Consider the following 20,019-nt stretch of genomic DNA (forward strand, 5'->3'; position numbering starts at 1 on the left):
ACATTAATTTAGAGTCTATTAATAGCCATGTTAGATCTCTCTAACCATGATGAAATCTAGGTTTTGTGGTAAATTCACATATTTTGTGACTCTTTTAGGAGTTAATTATAATCACACAAGTTCATCTCCATTTTTTTTTTTTTTTTTTTTTTTTGGCTTCCAAAATGACACTTACAGTGAAGTAAACTGAAGTCTGACTTACTTTAAAATGTACCAAAAATTAAGACAGATAATGGTGGATAGATGGATATATGATCAAACTAATATAACAAAAGGCTTACAATTATAGAATCTAGCTGGTAGATATATGGGCATTCACTGCATAATTTTCAACTTTTCTTTACATTTGAAAACATTCATAACGAATGATGTCAATGGAAAAAGATACTAACATGCCTTCCTTTATAGTTTGGTTGACTTTACAGGTGAGTTTTGACACTGAGTACAGATCAAACATAGATCCATAACCTGGGACAGATGGCACCTTATGCTTTGACATTTCTTATCTACCAGTTTAGACAAGCTGTTGTCACTTACCTAATGACTCAAATTTGCCCTTAGGTTAAAACGTGAGCATTACAATGGCTACAGGGCAGGGGAAAGTTAGAGACTTTCTAAGAGACTGCAAATGTTGGCAACCTGCAGCCCTTTTCTTGAACAAAGGTCAAGAACAAGAGGTCACTGTTCAGTATCTGCAGCTATGAGAAAAAGTGAGCTGCAGGCTTGTGGTCTCTCCTAACTTTCACAAAAATGTCTTGAATGTGAGGCACTTTCCCTTTTCTGAATTTAATGGTCATTGTATTTTTCTGAAGTTGGAATTTTAAACTCTCCTTAGAGGAGTTTCCAGTCAAAGAAGTATGTAGAATGTTGAGGCCAACACCAAGTTTTCACTTCATAAATACCTCCGTTAAGCAAAACAACAACAACAAAAAACCCAGATTAACTCAAATGACTTAAAAGCATGCCAGTGGCCTTATCAAACAGATAAGGATTAAATTAACCCCATCCAGGGGAAGTATGTAGGAATTTTTCTCACTTGCTTAAAACAAACACCTGACATTGAGAAAGATAAAAAGCATTAAATGTAGTATCTGTCCCCCCAAATTGTCTCTGCTATTCTTTCTAATAAGAGTCTTATTTATAGGGTTCATTCAACTTTATGAAAATATTTTCTTTTACTAAAATGGAAAATAGGTTTTTCCAGTTCTAGCAAAAAGTGCACACTAAAATGAATCAGGATTTTTTTTGCTCATGATTTCTGTAAACAAATAAATGACCCATTTTAACAAAAGCTCTCTCAGAGACCAACCTTCCTTATGGTGAGAAACACTTTTTTCATATACACACTATTTAAACAATTGTTTCTATTGAAACATTGCAATTCTGCAGCAAAAAAAAAAAAAAACCAAAAAAAACTATTGCCTAAAATTTACCAACCCACTAAATTTTTAAGTTACTAATTTTCCCAAGGCTGTTCCCCCTTCCACAAGAAACACAGTCATAAAAAAAAAAAAAAAAGATAACTTTCTTAACCACAATTACTACTCAGCAGTAAATATTTGAATAATTACATACACATTGCATCTCATGGCCCTTAATCTTTTCCTGACAAAAGGGCAACCATTCTCTGAGAATCCTTTTGTATTCATTCATTTATTAATAATTAACTGAACATCTTCTGTTATAAATCTTAGGCAGATGGCAGTGAACTAGATATGTAAGGGTGCAGATATGCTTTTTTAGTTTTTCTTCCTAAATTTGGTTTAAAGGTGAACATTTTCTAAAGTTATAACTGTCCATCGTTTAATCAAATAGTACCATAACTATTTGGTACTTGTTCCAAGCGACAAATCTCTACCCTCTTCCTCCCCCAGTTTTCAAGGCAGGCTACTGATTGGGTTTTCAGAGGCAGCCTCTGAAGTGGCATTTGAGCAGACAAGTGAAATGACAAAAAAATAACCACTCAAGTCAAATATGGATGAGGAGCACTCCACAAAGAGAAAATGGCAAGTGCAAAGATCCTAAGGCAGCAATCAAGTCCTCAGTGTTGCTAGAGAAGAGAACTGAAGAAATGCAGGCTGAAGAGAAGAGGCTGAAGAAATTATATAGCAGTTTATCTTTTTTTTTAAAGATGACTTTGGCTTCTGTGGACAGGATGGATTGTGAGAGTGGAGAGAGGAGAGTGATAGCAAAGAGAAGAAACAAGCAGTAAGAGATTGAGAGATGATGGTGGCTTGGGTCTAGGGTGTAGTAGTGACACAAGTAAGTGCACAGTTTCAGGATATATCATAGAACTGTTGATGGGTTGGGTAAGGGGAGTGAGAGAAAGACTCCAGTTTGGGGGCAATAGGGTAAGATGAAGACAGGAAAGTGTGATATTTGTCAGTGTCAGGCGGCCTGGCATCTGAAGCCCCTTCTTAAATTCATAGAATTTACTGTTGTGTAAATTCCAGGGAAAGGATGCTAGCTAGTTGCTCCCTCCCTGACACCTGGAAGCTGGGGCACAGTCTGATGCTTCTGTCAGGGACTTTGAATCAGGAACGATGCACTATAACCAATTCCAGGGGCACCTGTGTGGCTCCGTTGGTTAAGCGTCGGACTTTGGCTCAGATAACCATCTCAAGGTTTGCGAGATCGGGCCCCTCATTGGGCCCTGTGTTGACAGCTCAGAGCCTGGAGCCTGTTTCGGATTCTGTCTCCCTCGCTCTCTGCTCCTCCCCCACTCGGTCTTCTCTCTCTCTCAAAAACAAACATTTTTTAAAAATTAAAAAAAAAAAAAAAAAAAAAAACTAATTCCAGTGGTGTGCACGGGATTGTGTTTGGTGCCAGTGGTGAGAACAGCAGCACCCTAATCAGTCATAGCCCTGGTTGCTGTCATTCTGATCACCTAGCCTCTCTTAGCTCTGCTTATTTTCCAAGTCTATTCCTCCAGATTCCTCATTAAAAAAATATTGAGGTATGACTTATATAAAGGGCAAAAATCTTAAGTATGGAACTTGATATGTAAACACCTGTGAAGTCTCCACCTAGATCCAATTATAAAACATTTTTAGCATCCTAAAAGTCTTCCCTCTGAAACTTTTTAAAATTAGTCCCATTTCTGCCTGAATTAGCCAGTCAGTTTTTAGCTGAGTCAGAAAGCAACCAAGAACTCTGATTTCTGGTACTTCAATACTTATCAAACGTAAGTGAGCACTGGGCTGAGAAAAAAGCAAAAGAGCATTCCTCTTCATACCAAAGTCCTCAGGTCTGTAAGATTCAAATTAAAACTTATTATTATTAAACATAATACTACATTATCACTTTCCAAGTCCCTAAAAGTGACTCTATGAGCATCATTACCAGGTACCAAAGCATTAGTACTTACAGTTAAACCGGACATTATAAACACTACATTAATAATAGCAACTTCCACTACAAGAAGCTCATTTAAAAAATACAGTGTAGGGGCGCCTGGGTGGCTCAGTCAGTTAAGCATCTGACTTCAGCTCAGGTCATGATCTCGCGGTCCGTGAGTTCGAGCCCCACGTCAGGCTCTGTGCTGACAGCTCAGAGCCTGGAGCCTGTTTCAGATTCTGTGTCTCCCTCTCTTTCTGACCCTCCCCCATTCATGCTGTCTCTCCCTGTCTCAAAAATAAATAAACGTTAAAAAATACAGTGGAGTCACCACAATCTCATTTGATGGTAACTACATCCTTCAGCTGCTCAGGCCTTACTCACTCACTCACAGACTCTCTCACAGTCCACTGGCAAATTCTTTGGGCTCCTACTTACAAAACATATCCTGAATACAACCAGTTCTCACCACCTCTAATGCTTGACTTCCCTGATCTGAAACTACCATCTTTCTTGCCTGGACTACTGCAAAACTGGATGTAAGAAGGTAACAGAGAAGGGGGTGCCTGGCCGGCTCAGTCAGTGGAGCATGTGACTCTTGATCCTGGGGTCGTGAGTTTGAGTCCCATGTTAGGTGTAAAAATTACTTAAAAATGGGGTGCCTGGGTGGCTCAGTTGCTTGAGCATCTGACTTCAGTTCAGGTCATGATCTCATGGTTCATGGATTTGAGCCCATTGGGCTCGTGGTCAGCGCATAGCCCACTTTGGATCCTCTGTCTCCCTCTCTCTCCGCACCTCCTTCACTCACGTTCTCTCAAGGATAAACTTACTAAATAAATAAATAAATAAATAAATAAATAAATAAATAAATATTTAAAAAAAGAAGGTAATAGAGAAATGCCTTCAACGTTCTCGAGGAAAGTGAGTTAGAACCTGGCACCGTAGATCCAAATCAAAATGAAGTACGGGGAAAATGAAGGCCTTGTCAGACATGCAAAGACTCAAAGCTTTCTCTCTCAAGCACCCTTCTTGTGTGCGGGGTTGGTGAGTGTGGTGGGGGGGTGTGGGAGATATGAGGGGTGGCAGGAGGTGTATACGTGGGGGGAAGTACTTATAGATTTCAGCAAGCAAAAACACTAAATTAAAAAAAAAGATGTAAAACAAAATCAAATACAGGAATGCAAGGAAAACATATCCTAGGATGATAGATAAAAACCACTTTGTCCAAATTTGATAAAGTTGATTTAAAAACTTAAGATGATCTCAGGGTTAGAGTGAAGATATTTTTCTTCTGTCAAAGAAAAATAAATAAAGGCAAGCATATACTTTAAGAATCCCACGATGAGAGCTAAAAGCATTCTGAACAAATTTGGTAATTCAATACCATGATAAAATAATTGTTACAGTAAAGAAAGCATTTTACTTCGGTCAAAAAAAAAAAAGCAATTACTCCAGGAAAAAATAAAAATCTGCAAAATCCATTACCTAATTCTTATTTTTTTAAGTTTATTTATTTATTTTGAGAGAGATGGCACAAGTAGGGGAAGGGCAGAGAGGGAGGGAGGGAGAGAGAATCCCAAGCAGGCTTCATACTGCCAGCGCAGAGCCCTACGCAAGGCTCGAACTCAAGAAACCATGAGATCATGATCTGAGCCGAAATCAGGAGTCAGGTGTTCAACCAACTGAGCCACCCAGGTGCCCCAAGGCATGACCCAATTCTGAAGCAAATAATACACAGCATGATTTGGAGGAGTTGATGGCTAGCAGATAAAATAACTCATTTGACCTTTAGCTTGGAATATTCTGCATATATCGGCATAGATCTGAGGATATAAGATTGGATATGTAGGAGACAAAATCACCTGACTTACTAATAAATGCTTTTGCATAATCCAGCACATAATGGCTAGTTATTGATTTGTTGTTTTTAGAAACATATAAAGGAAAAACCTAAGTCAAATATAGTTCCCCCAAATAATATACATCTATTAACGCTGATTAATAAACTAATTGTGTAACTTAGAGAAGTTAGGAGGTAAAAGGCAGTAATGAGCTGAAAGGAAAGTATAGGGTTGGTCATTTCCACAATGGTAGCAAGCCAAGAGACATTGTTTAATACAGATGGATCAAGAAATAAAGATTACTAGTTATAAAGGAAACCAAAAGAATATAAAATGGGGAGGAGGAATGGACATTCCTTAATATTCATAATGAACAATCAACAGATACTACTTAAATGACAAATCGAGAAACAGGCACAGTAAACCTAGATCAAGTGGTAGAGATAGTAGCTACCTAAAGAATAAAAAGTGGCTGTTACCTCTGAGAAGCAGGATTGGTGTGAATGGCAGGGAGGCACACTTTTACTTTTTATTTTCTATCCATACAGATTGCTTGAAATTTTATTCAGGTACATGCACTAAAATTAAGATTGTTTTTAATCCTAAAAAACATTGGGGCAAGTAGACTTAGAAGGGAATGACAGCTGGTAGTCTGTGTAGAGAGATCCCAGGAGTTTATAAAAAGCAGGTATGAAAACCCAAAAAAGATTTGAAGTTAAGGGCCATTTAAAGTAAAGGCATAAATTACAGAGCACTACTAAACACAGCAAAGTCAACAAAAGAGATTTACAGTTAGGACTCGGTGATCCAGACAAAATAAATGCTTAGTATTTTCTATTTAAGACAGCAGAGATGAAACTATTCCCATCCAAATTTATATAACAAAATAAATCTGGCCTTTAAGGTATTTCAGATTCTGGAAAATTCAATTCTGCACAAAAAGGATTTGTTACATGGATTTATGGATAACATTTGATTGTCCAATACTTTAACATGTTTAAAAACAATGACATTAAAATAAGTGATCCTTAAAATCATGATGATAATTAATAGCATGACACCAAGGTTATAATTCTTTAATAAAACTTTTACATTTCTGGAACAACTTATTCAATTCATACAATATACATGATATAGCAAACAAAGTCTTCCTATAAAACATTTAAAGTACATTTCTTTTGACTGTTTACTCTAGATATATACCTGTCACAAATTCTTTTGGTATTCTTCTGAATTGTTATACAAAGCTTTAAAAAATGAAATTTTCATATAAAAATAATTATTTATCTGGCTTTTTAACAACTGAGTTTTCAAATTAAATAACAAGGTGTTCTGTTTATCAGTGTATATTTAACACAGAAATAGTTAAATACTTTAATATTTAGAAAAAGATCAAGAAGTGTTTTCTACTGGCTGCTACATCTTTAAGTTGGTAATTCAAATTTTATTTATAATTTTAAAATTACATGTTCTGTGGGTATAAAAGTTTAAAAAAATACATTCCAATTTAATAAAAAGTCTTCTAAATTTACATTTTTCAAACACTGCTGTGACTGCTATAATGCCTATCTGGTAGATACACTTAGCCAAAATAAGTTATTTTAAAAAATCAATAACATGGACTATGCCGGCAAGATTTCTTTAGATACATATGAGGGCAATTATAAAGTCAATGTTATCAATGTACTACTACAAATAAATAATACATTTAAAGCACAATTACTCTGTTTTAAAAAAGCAGAACATAAAAATGCATAGAATAGGTAAAGATTTTTGAAGTGTAAATCACTAGTGCAGAAATCTGGGCACTTAATCCCTTAAGAAGTTAGAGAATTTCAATTTAAAAGATGACTTCTCACTAGGGACACTGTGACTTTCTGTGAATAAAAAAAAGAAAGTCTATTCTTTCTATTCAGATGCCTCTAGTGTTTTGGTTCAAGTGTTTCTACAGAACTCCTCCTTTAACTTAAATATTCTTTCCCTGAAAAAGACATTTGAAGCTAATAATTTTGGCCTCATGACATATATACTTTAAAGATACATGTGATTCTGTAGCCCATGCCTCCTCTCATTCTAACATCTATCCATATATGCACTTATAAATATACACGTTTCAGGTTTATAAAAATATTTAGTTTTCATAAGCTTAAATAATTACTGAATGCTAATAAGAATACATTAATATTTGTATAATTTTACTTTTATTTATAAAAAGTTTTTTTAGAGCAGCATTTGCATTGCAAATGAAATATGATCAAAGGATGCTGCAGTGTACATGGGCTCACACCGCAAACCAGACGGAGCAGCTACCACGTTCCTCTGAAAGAAACACCTGTTTCAGCTACAAAAGAGCAGTTCCTATAAAGTACAAAAACCATGAGGGGCCAATAACTTATCTGAACCTTGTAAGTGCATTTAAAAGTTATCTCCACAGAATTGGCCATATTTGTTAAAATATCCACAAGTCCAAGTTATCTTTGCCCCAAGAAAAATTTTCTATTGAGATAAGTAAAAATCGTATTAATGACAGCGTTTTTAATGGAATCACATAAACGTATTAGAAATTAATGGAATTTTTAAAAGTAAAAAAATAAAACCATTGTGAGAGGTATAAGAAAATGAGAAAGATTGATTTAAAATTTAAAACATTACAAAAAAGCAAATAAAATCTCTCAATCTCAAACACTCATATTAAGCTTGTTTTTGTTGAGTTCACGCTCCAGATTTCCAATCAAAGTATCAATACTTTCCTGTAGATCTTTGAGATTGACTTTTCGGTCCACTGTAGATTCAATTGTCTGCATTGTCAAATACGTCTGAAATGTGTACTCTTCGGACAAGGGTACTGGCTGTTCAATCATTATATCTGGTCCATACATTTTGCTACAATTTTCTCCGTTTTCTCTGTCTTCTGAAGGGACATCATCATAATCTACGTCATTTAAATTTTCTTTTGTATTTAAAAAGTAGTTTTCTCCACAGCTGCTCCAGTCGCCTGCATACCGATTGCTAACTGGACTGTCTAATCTAGTTTGCCTCGGTCTAAGTATTCTTGATGAATCAGTACCACTCAAATTTAACATGCAAGGTCGTTCTTTCTTCCTCCTCAAATAACTTAGAGAAGACTTCTGCTCTGGGAACAAATTATCTGTTGATTCTTTGACAGTTAAACGTTGCGCTAGAAACAAACAATAAATTTGCTTAGTCACAGCCATCCAACTGGCCTTTAAAAAACAGAGCTAAAGATAAGCCATTTAATAATCAACTACAAACATGCATTAAAAACAAAACATGCACACTATTTTTAAAAAAGCATTCCATAATTACCTTTTTCTAACCAGACATAATCAAGATTAGGGGCAGAAGCTAGTAGAGTGGTCAATGGTGCTAATTCATGCCATATCATAACATCCCCAAACAAATAAAATTTCCAACGCTGATTAACTTTCTGTGCAAGTTAATTATTATCTAGCTGTAATTCAAACAGTAGTTAAGCTGGTAGCTTCTTGTATATTAAAAGCTAGAGCAAAAAGCAGGCAAGGCATGTTGGTGTACAAACAAAAAAACAAAACACAAAGTTCCTTCTTCTGCAAACATCTAAATGAGGCAAAGACATCTAAAGTGCTCACTCTAACCTTTGTGCTTTTTTGCAATTCTATTAGCAGCTGTGTCATAATTTATTTTACTAAGCAGCCCAAATTTCACTTTGATAAAATGCACAAATACTAAATTTGACCACTGGTTACCTGAGTTTGATTATACAGCATTAGCTACTAATAGTCTTCATTTATTGCCTGAAAATAGTACAGATATTTTATTTTCCCATTCTAGTTAGATATCTAACAATCTCAAATAACATTCCTCATATTAATTTCTTCTAAGAGTATGCATTGTGCTGGCCATATAGATTACCACAGATATACACATAACTTCATGACAAACCAAGGCTTCACTGCTTACCCTTTAGTGCATATTGAACAAAACATTTGCCTACGGTTCTTCTGTATATAAGATGGACTTGAATGTTGAGGCATAGCTTTTGAAAACTACCCGTAATACTTTCCTCTTTTTGCTTATTTATTCTCCACTAATAAATGCCTCTTCATGTACACTTTCTTTCACTGAGATACTTATTATCAGTATGAATATATTATCAGTAATAACACACCCACTTTACACTCCAACATATAACAAATGCTTGCTCCTTACTGTACAAAACAAGATAATTGCAAAGTAATACAAACTTGTATATAGTGCTAGTTTTGCAGACTTACAGTGATCTTAACAGCATTTTTCAGGGGCACCTGGGTGGTTCAGCTGGTTGAGCCTCTGACTTCAGCTCAGGTCATGATCTCACAGTTCATGAGTTCGAGCCACATCGGGCTCTGTGCTGACAGCTTCGAGCCTGAAGCCAGCTTCTAATTCTGTATCTCCCTCACTCTCTGCTCCTCCCCTGCTCACACTGTGTCTCTATCTCTCGAAAATAAACTTAAAATACATTTTTCAGAGATTACATAATTTTTTGTACTTAGATTTTATTAAAATACTTGATAACTATCTATAGGTATGTTTCTAATATTTCCATTTGTCTATATATTTTTTTTTTTTCAACGTTTTTTATTTTTTATTTTTGGGACAGAGAGAGACAGAGCATGAACGGGGGAGGGGCAGAGAGAGAGGGAGACACAGAATCGGAAACAGGCTCCAGGCTCCGAGCCATCAGCCCAGAGCCTGACGCGGGGCTCGAACTCACGGACCGCGAGATCGTGACCTGGCTGAAGTCGGACGCTTAACCGACTGCGCCACCCAGGCGCCCCCATTTGTCTATATTTTTATGATGGCTATTATATATAATTATGAATAGCTAAAATCTCTTGAGCTAAAATTTTCTGGAAAACAAAGGCCTGATATTTATTTTTTTAATGTTTTATTTTTGAGAGAGAGTGCATGAGAGTGTGCACGTGAGTGGGGGAGGAGCAAAGAGAGAGGGAGAGAGAGAGAGATCCCAAGCAGGCTCTGTGCTGCCAGCACAGAGCCCAAAGCAGAGCTCAATCCCACGCCTGAGAGATCATGACCTGAGTCAACACTTAGCCAGCTGAGCCATCCAGGTGCCCCTGATATTTACTTTAAATTGATCTTTAATAACAGTATTAATATAGAATGCCCCATGCCATTAACTGAAGCAACTGCAGAATAAATAGCTGATTTTTTCCACTGCTTAATTATTCATATTCCTTTTTCTCCTCTAGCTGCTAATCTCTACTAAGTCTCCTGGCTTTTCTCCCTCATTTTCTTGCTATTCCTGTTCTTAGTGCTTAAGTGGCATGCCTGTTGTTTTCATTACAGTACTTTGCTAACCTTGAAGTAATCTGGTTTGTGATCCAACCAAAGTAAAACTTTTTTTTTTTCTTTTTTAAGTAAGCTCTATGCCTTGGCAACGTGGGGCCTGAACTCATGACCCCGAGATCAAGAGTTGCATGCTCTATCAACTGAGCCAGCCAGGTGCCCCTAAGTAATGCATTTTTGACTCTGGATTGAGCCTGTCTTGTCGTGCTCCCATCTTCTGACATTCACCTTCAAAACCCAGATTTGTTTTGTTGCCAGTTACTTAAACCAAATCCCTATTCAAACATTATCGTTGTGTATTTTCTTGGAAAGGATTTAAGAAACCAATTATAGTAATATTTTTATCTTTTGGACTAAGAATTCAATTTCTGAAAAATCAACCTCACTGACTTTTTAAACTACTGATGGTGGAATGCTTTCCTATTAAAAATGCAGAGAAACTGGCTAATTTTGACCCCAAAAGTTCTGGTTTTTCTAGTACTATGACTGTCCGTCTTCAACAGAATAAAATTAAAAATGCAATCTATAAAGTTGCTGAAAATGTTTCAAAATGTAATGGTATGTACTAAGAATCTTAATTTTCTTATCTTGTTTTCTACTGGTGGATTTATATTTTCAACCATCACCTAATATTATTAGCCTTTTATCTAGAGTATAATTGCCTTATTTAATAGAATATATTGAGTGCCTCGTTAGTGCCAAGCACTGTCTTAGGACTTGGGTGTATAAGGGTAAGCAAAATATAGTCCCTGACCTCATAAAGCTTAGTCTAGTGAGAAAAGTGAAACAAAAAGGAATAGGAAAAAATTGATAGCTTTTTCCCAAAAAAACCTGCCCAAAATTTACTCATCATAGAAAATGTGATACAGCAAACAGCTAGTCTAGGAGTTACACTCTCTCTAAAGCTATTTCCCCTTCTATAAAGAGAAAGAGTGGCCTATCAGTAAATTTCAATATTCTTCTTACAACAGCAAGACCATTTTTAAAAAGCAACAATTTATAAAAATCCAATACATATAAAAGATGAAACAAAAACTGTTTTGATCAAAAGGGAAGTGTGTTTCCATTTTGTTCCCTCACCTGTTGCCAATCTGGCTCCAAAGCTGTTTCCAAAGAACCTTAGGGCTTGGCAGAAGACAATCTGAAATACCACTGGCAGGATGATTTCTACCTCTTGGTGCCAATATGCTAGGATTTTAACTGATCACTTTGAAGATAAGATTTTTCAAATGGAAAGCTCAAAGCAAATTTCACTATTGCCCCAAATGAAAAAACAAAAAATAACACAAAAGTTAAAGTAAAAACGAAGGTGGATGGGAGAAATGTGGAACCAACTCTTTTTTTTACCTCCAGAGTAGGGGAAATCCCAAAAACAAAAATATGTAAGATATGCATAGCAAGGAGTCAAACCTTCTATCTAACACATAGAGATGGGCATTTACCAAGTTAATGCTCTATGGCTCATTCTCTGTATCACTATCAACTTTCTCACGCACAGTCACTGCACTACTGTTATTGGATGTCTGCCTTTTCTTGAATCCAAAAACAAATGATTTAGAGGGCAAAACTAACTGGTATTTACTCTCATCTTTCCGCCCTTTGTCTGAGGTACTATAACTAAAGAAAAGTACAGGTTATAGAAAAGGAGGCAGATGTTTTTTTTAATTGAAGTATAGGTGACATGTAATGCTATATCACTTTCAGGTGAATCAACTCTATACATTACACAGTGCTCACCACAATAAGTGTAGTTATCATCTGTCACCAACATTATCACAATATTGTTGACTATACTCCCCATACCATACTTTTCATCCCCATGACTTTATTTATTTTATAACCAGAAGTCTGTATTTCTCCCATCCAAGTACTAACCAGGCCCTACCCTGCTTAGCTTCCAAGATCAGACGAGATCGGGCGCGTTCAGGGTGGTATGGCCGTAGACTGGAAGTCTGTATTTCTTAGTCCCCTTTACCTATATCACTTCTTCCCCCATGCCATCTCCTCCCTGGCAACCCCCAGTTTGTTCTCTGTATTTATGAGTCTGTTTCCAGTTTTTTCGTTTGTTTGTTCATTTGTTTTGGTTTTTAGATTCCATATATATGTGAAATTATATGGTATTTGCCTTTGTCTGACTTCTTTCACTTCACATGATACCCTCTTGGTCCATTCATACTGTTGTGAGTGGCAAGATCGCTTTTTTTTTTTTAAATAGCGGAGTAATATTCCATAATTAGTATATACACCACATCTTCTTTATCCATTCATCTACTGATGGGCACTTTACGCTGCTTCCATATCTTGGCTATTGTAAAGCTGCAATAAACTTTTCAAATTAGTGTTTTCATTCTCTTTGGGTAAATACCCCATAGTGGAATTACTGTATTGTATGGTATTTCTATTTTTAATTTTTTGAGGATCCTCCATACTGTTTTCCATAGCAGCTACACCAATTTACATTCCCACCAACACTGCACAAGGGTTCCCTTTTTTCCACATCCTCACCAACACTTGTTATTTCTTGTCTTTTTGATGCTAGCCATTCTGACAGGTGTGAGATGATATCTAATTGTGGTTTTGATTTGCATTTCCCTAATGACAAGTGATGTTCAGCATCTTCTCATGTGTCTGTTGGCCATCCATTTGTCTTCTTTGGAAAAATGTGTATTCAGGTCCTTAGAGGAGTTATTTTTAAATAACATTAACCTCTGATACAGAATTAATGATAAAGAAATCAGGTACTGATAGTAAACTGTGTTTATCTCTCCAGGTAAGCAAGTTTTAATTTGCGATTAGAACAAAGATGGCTCCTTTCCCAATTCCTGATGTTTATTACAATTAAAGTAGTTGTAGGAAAAACTATAGAAAACACATTTAAAACTTTAACCTCGGAGATCCCTTATGTTGGGCACCAAATGCAGAAATCAAACCAATTAGCCAAAGAATCTTGATTCAGGATTTTTAAATAATTAATTATATATACCAATTCAGTTAAAAGACACATTAGAAATGACTTTTAAGCTTGTGTTTGAAAGAAAGCAAAAATTTTAACTTTCCAAATTTAAAAGTTGAAGTTTTTTATTCACTTTTTAAAATTAGTTAGATGTATTTTAGGACTAAATCAAGCATTTTGTTGCACTTTGGTCCATCCTTACATGTATCATTAAAAGAGTAACAAAGAGCTAACTTTATGCAAAACACTTTGGTCACTATCTTTGATGATTTATCTGCAGAATCTTCACAACAACCCTGAGGTAGGCACTATTTATAGAGAAGCATACTGAGGGGAATTAAAGTATGTGCCTGGGCCACAATGGATCTGAATCCAAGCCTGACTCCAGGAGCCAACCACTTTTACCACTGTATGCTACATAGAGCTCCTAAGTACTTTCATGTTTGGTACTATGCAGGGTAGGGAAGGGAAGCAGGCATTTCAATAGGATAAGAAAAATTTGGAACCTAAACACAGCATTAGAACATCTAATTAAACATGTATTCCTTTTAGCTCTGAAACTATATAAGAGATATAGTAGGAAAATAACTGTCAGCTTTTTGTTCTTGACTGGAACAAGGGATGGATAAGAAAGATGGAAAGATCAAAGATAACTGTCAAGTCAAGCCTGGATAATTTGAAGAATGACCATGAATACAGTAAAAATGTCAGGAAGAAGAACTGATTGAAGGACTAAAGAAGTTAATATTTACAGAGTACCTATTATGTGACAAGAACTGCACTGAGCAGCTTAACATACGTAACTCCTTATTTAAGCCTCCTATAAATTCCATAAACATTATTAAAGTCCGTATGACAAAAGACGATACTGAGGCTCTAAGATGTTAAAGAACCTGCCCAAGACCAGACTGCTAATAAGTAACACAACCAGGATACAAATCCTGATCTGACCAAATCCAAAATGTGCACATTAATCTATAGGTCTATTATATTATCAGCAAAAGCAAAAAATTTAAACAGAAAAAGCAAAATCTAGGAAATATTTTCTGCAATCATATATGGGCATATTTAGTGATTAGCTAATACAAACACTCTGCCCTTGAAAGAGAAAAGTATTTCCAGAGAATCACTTACCTGGCCAGAGTTGAAGTAAATAATGAAGAACTTCAATATGTTTTTTGAAATCCAAAGCACTTGCAAGTTCTTCTGAATCAGTAAAGACTCTGTTGTTATGGTTAGTGTCTTGCTTCTGACTTAGTAACACCGGTCCGAAGCACACAGCCAGGTTCTGGCACGTCATCTTATTCACTTCGTGATAAGAAGCCACCAATTTCAAATGATCCAGCAACATCTTTAGGGTTGCCTAAATTAAGTTAAATTACATTTCACTTAGTAAAGTCATACACAGGAGCAAATTTAAGGACACAATTTACAGCAGAAAATATAAACACACATTCTGTTACTTTTCAAAAGATTGTTTCAAAGCTTGGACCCTTAGGTTCCAATGACATAATTTGATCGATTAGATGGTTAAAATGTATAGTCTTTATAAAGGCTCATGAATGCATTCCAAATTTCAACTGGCGTCCCTAGGAAAATATACATCAACGTTTTCTTCTCTTCCCTCCTCTAAAATGACAATAGCAAAGGCTGTGATGGAAAAGGGATTAGGTAAGAGTGTTTATCTTTAAGAACAGATAAATCCTCTAGTCATAATCAGGGGACTGCCAACCTTAAACTTAGGAAGCTAACAATTTCAAACGAGGCCAGGGTCTATCATGATACAGAATAGGAAAAAGGCCAATGTGCTTAACTAACAAATACTTTAAGTAGACAAACCATGGAAAAAAGAATAGAATAGCTAGAGATGAAAAAAAAAAGTTTTTTTGTTGAAAAAGAATACTTTTTTTTAAAGTATTTTTATTTAAGTAATCTCCACACCCAACATAGGGCTTGAACTCACGATCCTGAGGATCAAGGATCCAACTGAGCCAGCCAGGTGCCCCCAAAAAAGAATATTTTTTAAAACCTGAAGAAACTAGTAAGGGGTGGAAGGTTATTTAGGTCTAAGCAATTATGGAAAGAAATATGATGTTTTTGAAGTACTGGCATGTGATCAATCATTTAACAAATAAAATGAGTGTATAATTTCTTCTTCATAATTGTATTAAAGAAATGAATGCCAAGTAAAACTGTAATTTTAAAAATTATTAAAAAAGAAAAAATCAAAATGACTTATTTTTAGAGCCAAAAGTAAAAAATGGATTCAGTGATCAGAAGATCATTAGTAACCTTGGCAAAAATAAGTCCAGAAAGATAGGGTAGGGAGCCAGATTACAACGTGTTGAGTAGTCAAGGGTGGTGAAGAAATAAGGACAGCCGAAATAAATATTCTTCTAATGTTCGGCTGAGAAAGAAAGGAATAAAGAAAGAAGAAAAGTTAGAGGAGACTGTAATTGATATTTTGAAATCAAAACAAATCAAATATATGAATCATAAAAGCAATGTCAATAATAAATATCCATTCTTCATCTCCACTCACTATACATTTGCTAACACAAGTGGGATTCTACATGTTTTTTTTTTATTTTTTTTTTTTTAACGTTTATTTATTTTTGAGACAGAGAGAGACAGAGCATGAGCAGGGGAGGGTCAGAGAGAGAGGGAGACACAGAATCGGAAGCAGGCTCCAGGCTCTGAGCTGTCAGCACAGAGCCCAACACGGGGCTCGAACTCACAGACCGTGAGATCATGACCTGAGCCGAAGTCGGACGCTTAACCGACCAAGCCACCCAGGCGCCCCTATATGTTGACATCTTAAGGCTACTTTCAGCATACCATGCTGTGACCAACACACACACACACACACACACACACACACACACACACACACACACACACACACACCTGGCTAAATATCTTAGATTTAATCTCAATAGCAAACCAAGAAATACAATTTAAAGTAAAATATTTTTTTGTCTACTAAATAAAGATGAGCCAAAAAGTGCAATTGTTGTGTGCCTTTTGAAAAGTAATATGAAAACATATTAAGAGCCTTTGAGGGGCACCTGGGTGGCTCAGTCGGTTGAGCGTCCGACTTCGGCTCAGGTCATGATCTCGCGATCTGTGAGTTTGAGCCCCGTGTCGGGCTCTGTGCTGACAGCTCGGAGCCTGGGGCCTGTTTCAGATTCTGTGTCTCCCTCTCTCTCTGACCCTCCCCTGTTCACACTCTGTCTCTCTCTGTCTCAAAAATAAATAAATATTAAAAAAATTAAAAAAAAAAAAGAGCCTTTGAATGTTCACATCATTTAAATCAACAATTCCATTATTTCTACTCCAAATAAGTAATTCTAACTGAAAAGAAATCTCTGCACAAAAATATATACAAATAGACTCAAAACCTAAATACTATACAAGAGAATAGTGATTAATTATGTCAAATCCACTCAATGGAATATTATGAAGCCTTTTTAGAAAGGATGATAATAGCAAGAGCTTTAGGACCAGAAAGACCTATAAATTCAGGTGACAGACTACAGCACTCATAAAAGCTATATAACTGGAGCAGGTGATTTAAATTTCCACTCATTTCCTCACGTGTAAGTCAAATGATACCTGGCAATCAAATTTTACCTGGCAACAAAGAAGGAATATGTCTACCCCTTCATTCCACCCTTCTAATTCTGCTTACTTCTTTGTAGTTGTTCCCTTCTTCTCACCCACAGGAGTATACTTACTAATCTAACTGGACCGAGCACAGGGAAGGGGACAGTAAAGGTGAATGAAGTTTTGGGGCTTAATATTTTCACACATTCACTCTTGCCCTTTCTACCTTCACGTAATAAGAAATATAGGCAAAGTTGACCTCATCTGGACAAGCTCAGCCATCTCATTTTCTCTTTTGTTCTAAGGAACAACAGTTAAAGTTAGGTTGAGGCTGGTTCTGCAGACCCACCTACCCTCTTATCTCCTCTGGTCCTGAGGATACTGGTCCCAAGATTTAGATTGTGAGGAGGTAAATGGGAAGACGCAAGAAGGAAAGCGATGGTGGTGGTGAGGGTTACTTAAGTCTTAAGGCTAAGCCACGTACACTGAAACAGTTACCATATTTTTCAAATACTAAAAGGAAATACATTAACTACATATAGTTAATTAACTAACACGTTAATTATTGTTGCCTTTGGTTATTGATAATTGCAATTTTCCATTTTCTTTACTATATCTTCTCAATTTTTCTATAATAAGCATATATTATTTTAATAATAAGGTAGCCATACTCTTTAAAAATATATAGGAAGTACCTGTGCCTAGACTAAAATTATATACAGAAAAGATAAAATTGTCATCTATATTTATGCTGTTTAAGGAGCCTTTAGTAAAGGCAGAGCTTAAACTCCTAAGTGCCACAAATGTGAAATACCTGAAAAACTATTTGTAGCTCTGGAGCTAAGTATACATTCATTAGCTGGCTTTCAGGGAAAAAGGCATACCACTGATGCTCACCCTCTCAACATCAGGCAGACAATCAAGCAGGTCAACAGTATACTTAGAGTCACTTGGGTCATTCTCACATCCACTTGATGACATTTTCAAAGGATTTTTTGCCATTGCATCTATTACAGCCTCATAAAGCTGCTTTGTTATCAGAGGAGAAGGAAGTTCTCTTAGATAGTCCTTAAGAACACCTTTAGAAAACAAAGACAGATAGCAATTGGTCTTCAAAATAAAATAAACTGTGGTAAATTATTTTTAACTGAAGTATTGTTAACCTTTAATATTCTGAAAATAACAAAAGCAACAACAAAAAACTATTATGCTAGTGAATATTTTGTATTCTTATAAATTGCCTTGGTAATTGACTTCTTGTTTTGCAACCATGTTAAAAATGCACACACATAATTTCCAATTATCATACATATTATAGGTTTGTTACTCATAAAGTAAGCAATTCGCAGTACATATACTGTATTGATTCTGGCCCTCTATAAATGCATGTGAAACAAAAGCTGAGAAAGCAAGGCATACTAATATAATTGTAAATTATTCCAATTACATGGATTTTTAATTTCTAGACTCTTATTTGGTAAAGAATACCAATTGTCCATGTACAACATCATGTTTCATAATAGTGTGTTGTATATTTGCAAGTTGTTTTGTTTATTTACTGATGAGAAACAGGATTCTCCCTTACATTATTTTGTAGATTTTGGGGTTGTATCCAAAGAAGGTTGGATCAAAATACCTGTTTGCATAAACTGAAATCACATCTTCCTGCTATGCCATCAGATTTTTAAGAGTGGGGTTGGGAATTTTGATAAATTTGGAGTAACTTATTTTGGGAAAAAATAAATTTTAAATGTTTTCTATTTTCTTCTTCTAAATGAGGCATAACTGACATACAAGGGTAAATCTTAAAAGTTCTCATCACAGAAAAAAACAAATTCTAACTATTCATGGTAATGGATTTGTAACTATGTATGGTTAAGTAGACTTTTTGTGTTGATCATTTCATAATACATACAAATATTGAATCACTATGTTGTACACCTGAAACTAATATAATGTTATACATTAATTATACCTCAATAGGAAAAAAAGTGGTCAAAAGGCCTTGCAAATAAATGAGTTATATAAATATATTTCCCCTTTAATACTCTTATGTGTCTTAAACATATTTATGAGTGGTTGGATAATCTCAAATGCTACAGCGTTGTATGAGGGGGAAAATCATTCTTAATATCAAATAAATAAAACCAAAAGCCAAGAACAGAAATCATCACACTTGTCACTATAACAAGAGCGAGGGAAGTCAATTCCAAACACACCACAGCGGTCATGAACTAAGAGAGATCACCTATGGTACAGGAAACAGGAAAGTGTGATTTATGGTTGTGATTTATGGTTGTTACATATAAACAAGGTAGGTAAGAAACTGGCTAAAATCTACAATGTGATCACAAGGGAGAACAGGAGATTTTCGGACACCAAAAACCTAAAACTAAACAATATCGATTCAGAACATGCTCTCAGCTAAACTGAGAACTTAGACTGCTTTTTGTGGTTATCCCAAATGATTTTATGAATTTCGTGATTTTTATATGCCTGACTGGTATCCATGAAATAACAAAAGTACAATTCTCATCCAAAGAAACACAAGTATTGTACTTACTGAAAGGCTGTAGCAAATTGATTATTTTCAAGAATAAAAATATATACTGTTTCATTAATTAGATGGCGGTTTAGTAAAATGTTTACAGACTTGTAATGATTTATGGTTTTCCATGATGTTTTCTTAGGCCACATTCCACCAAATTACAGATTTCAAGAAATTGTAGTACTGCTTTATATGTTTTAGTGTAATAATGCTTTAGTGTAATAGCATCTTCATTTTAAAACCAGAATCAGGCTGAATATGGTTTTCACATTTATGTGAAGCTAGAATTTATGCTTTATGTAGTTTTAAGACACTGATATCCTAGTGTCCCATTACCTTTAATCAAAAGTAATTACATTCTTGTTGAAAAGTAAATTATGCATCAAATA

General features: G+C 35.5%; 1 protein-coding gene across 1 annotated transcript in view; it reads right to left on the minus strand.

Moving 5' to 3' along the window:
* Nucleotides 1-5,781: 5,781 nt before the first annotated feature.
* The window catches only part of SYDE2 (synapse defective Rho GTPase homolog 2), a 51,229-nt gene continuing 36,991 nt past the window's right edge, over nucleotides 5,782-20,019 (minus strand). The window contains exons 5-7 of the mRNA XM_042952699.1: nucleotides 17,980-18,161; nucleotides 14,611-14,839; nucleotides 5,782-8,355 (exon numbers count right to left, since the gene is read on the minus strand). Of these exons, the coding sequence (XP_042808633.1) occupies nucleotides 7,856-8,355; nucleotides 14,611-14,839; nucleotides 17,980-18,161 (911 nt within the window). The 3' untranslated portion in view covers nucleotides 5,782-7,855. The remainder of the gene's footprint in view (nucleotides 8,356-14,610; nucleotides 14,840-17,979; nucleotides 18,162-20,019) is intronic.

The sequence above is a fragment of the Panthera leo genome, chromosome C1 (genome assembly GCF_018350215.1).
Source record: "Panthera leo isolate Ple1 chromosome C1, P.leo_Ple1_pat1.1, whole genome shotgun sequence".
Lineage (NCBI taxonomy): Eukaryota > Metazoa > Chordata > Mammalia > Carnivora > Felidae > Panthera > Panthera leo.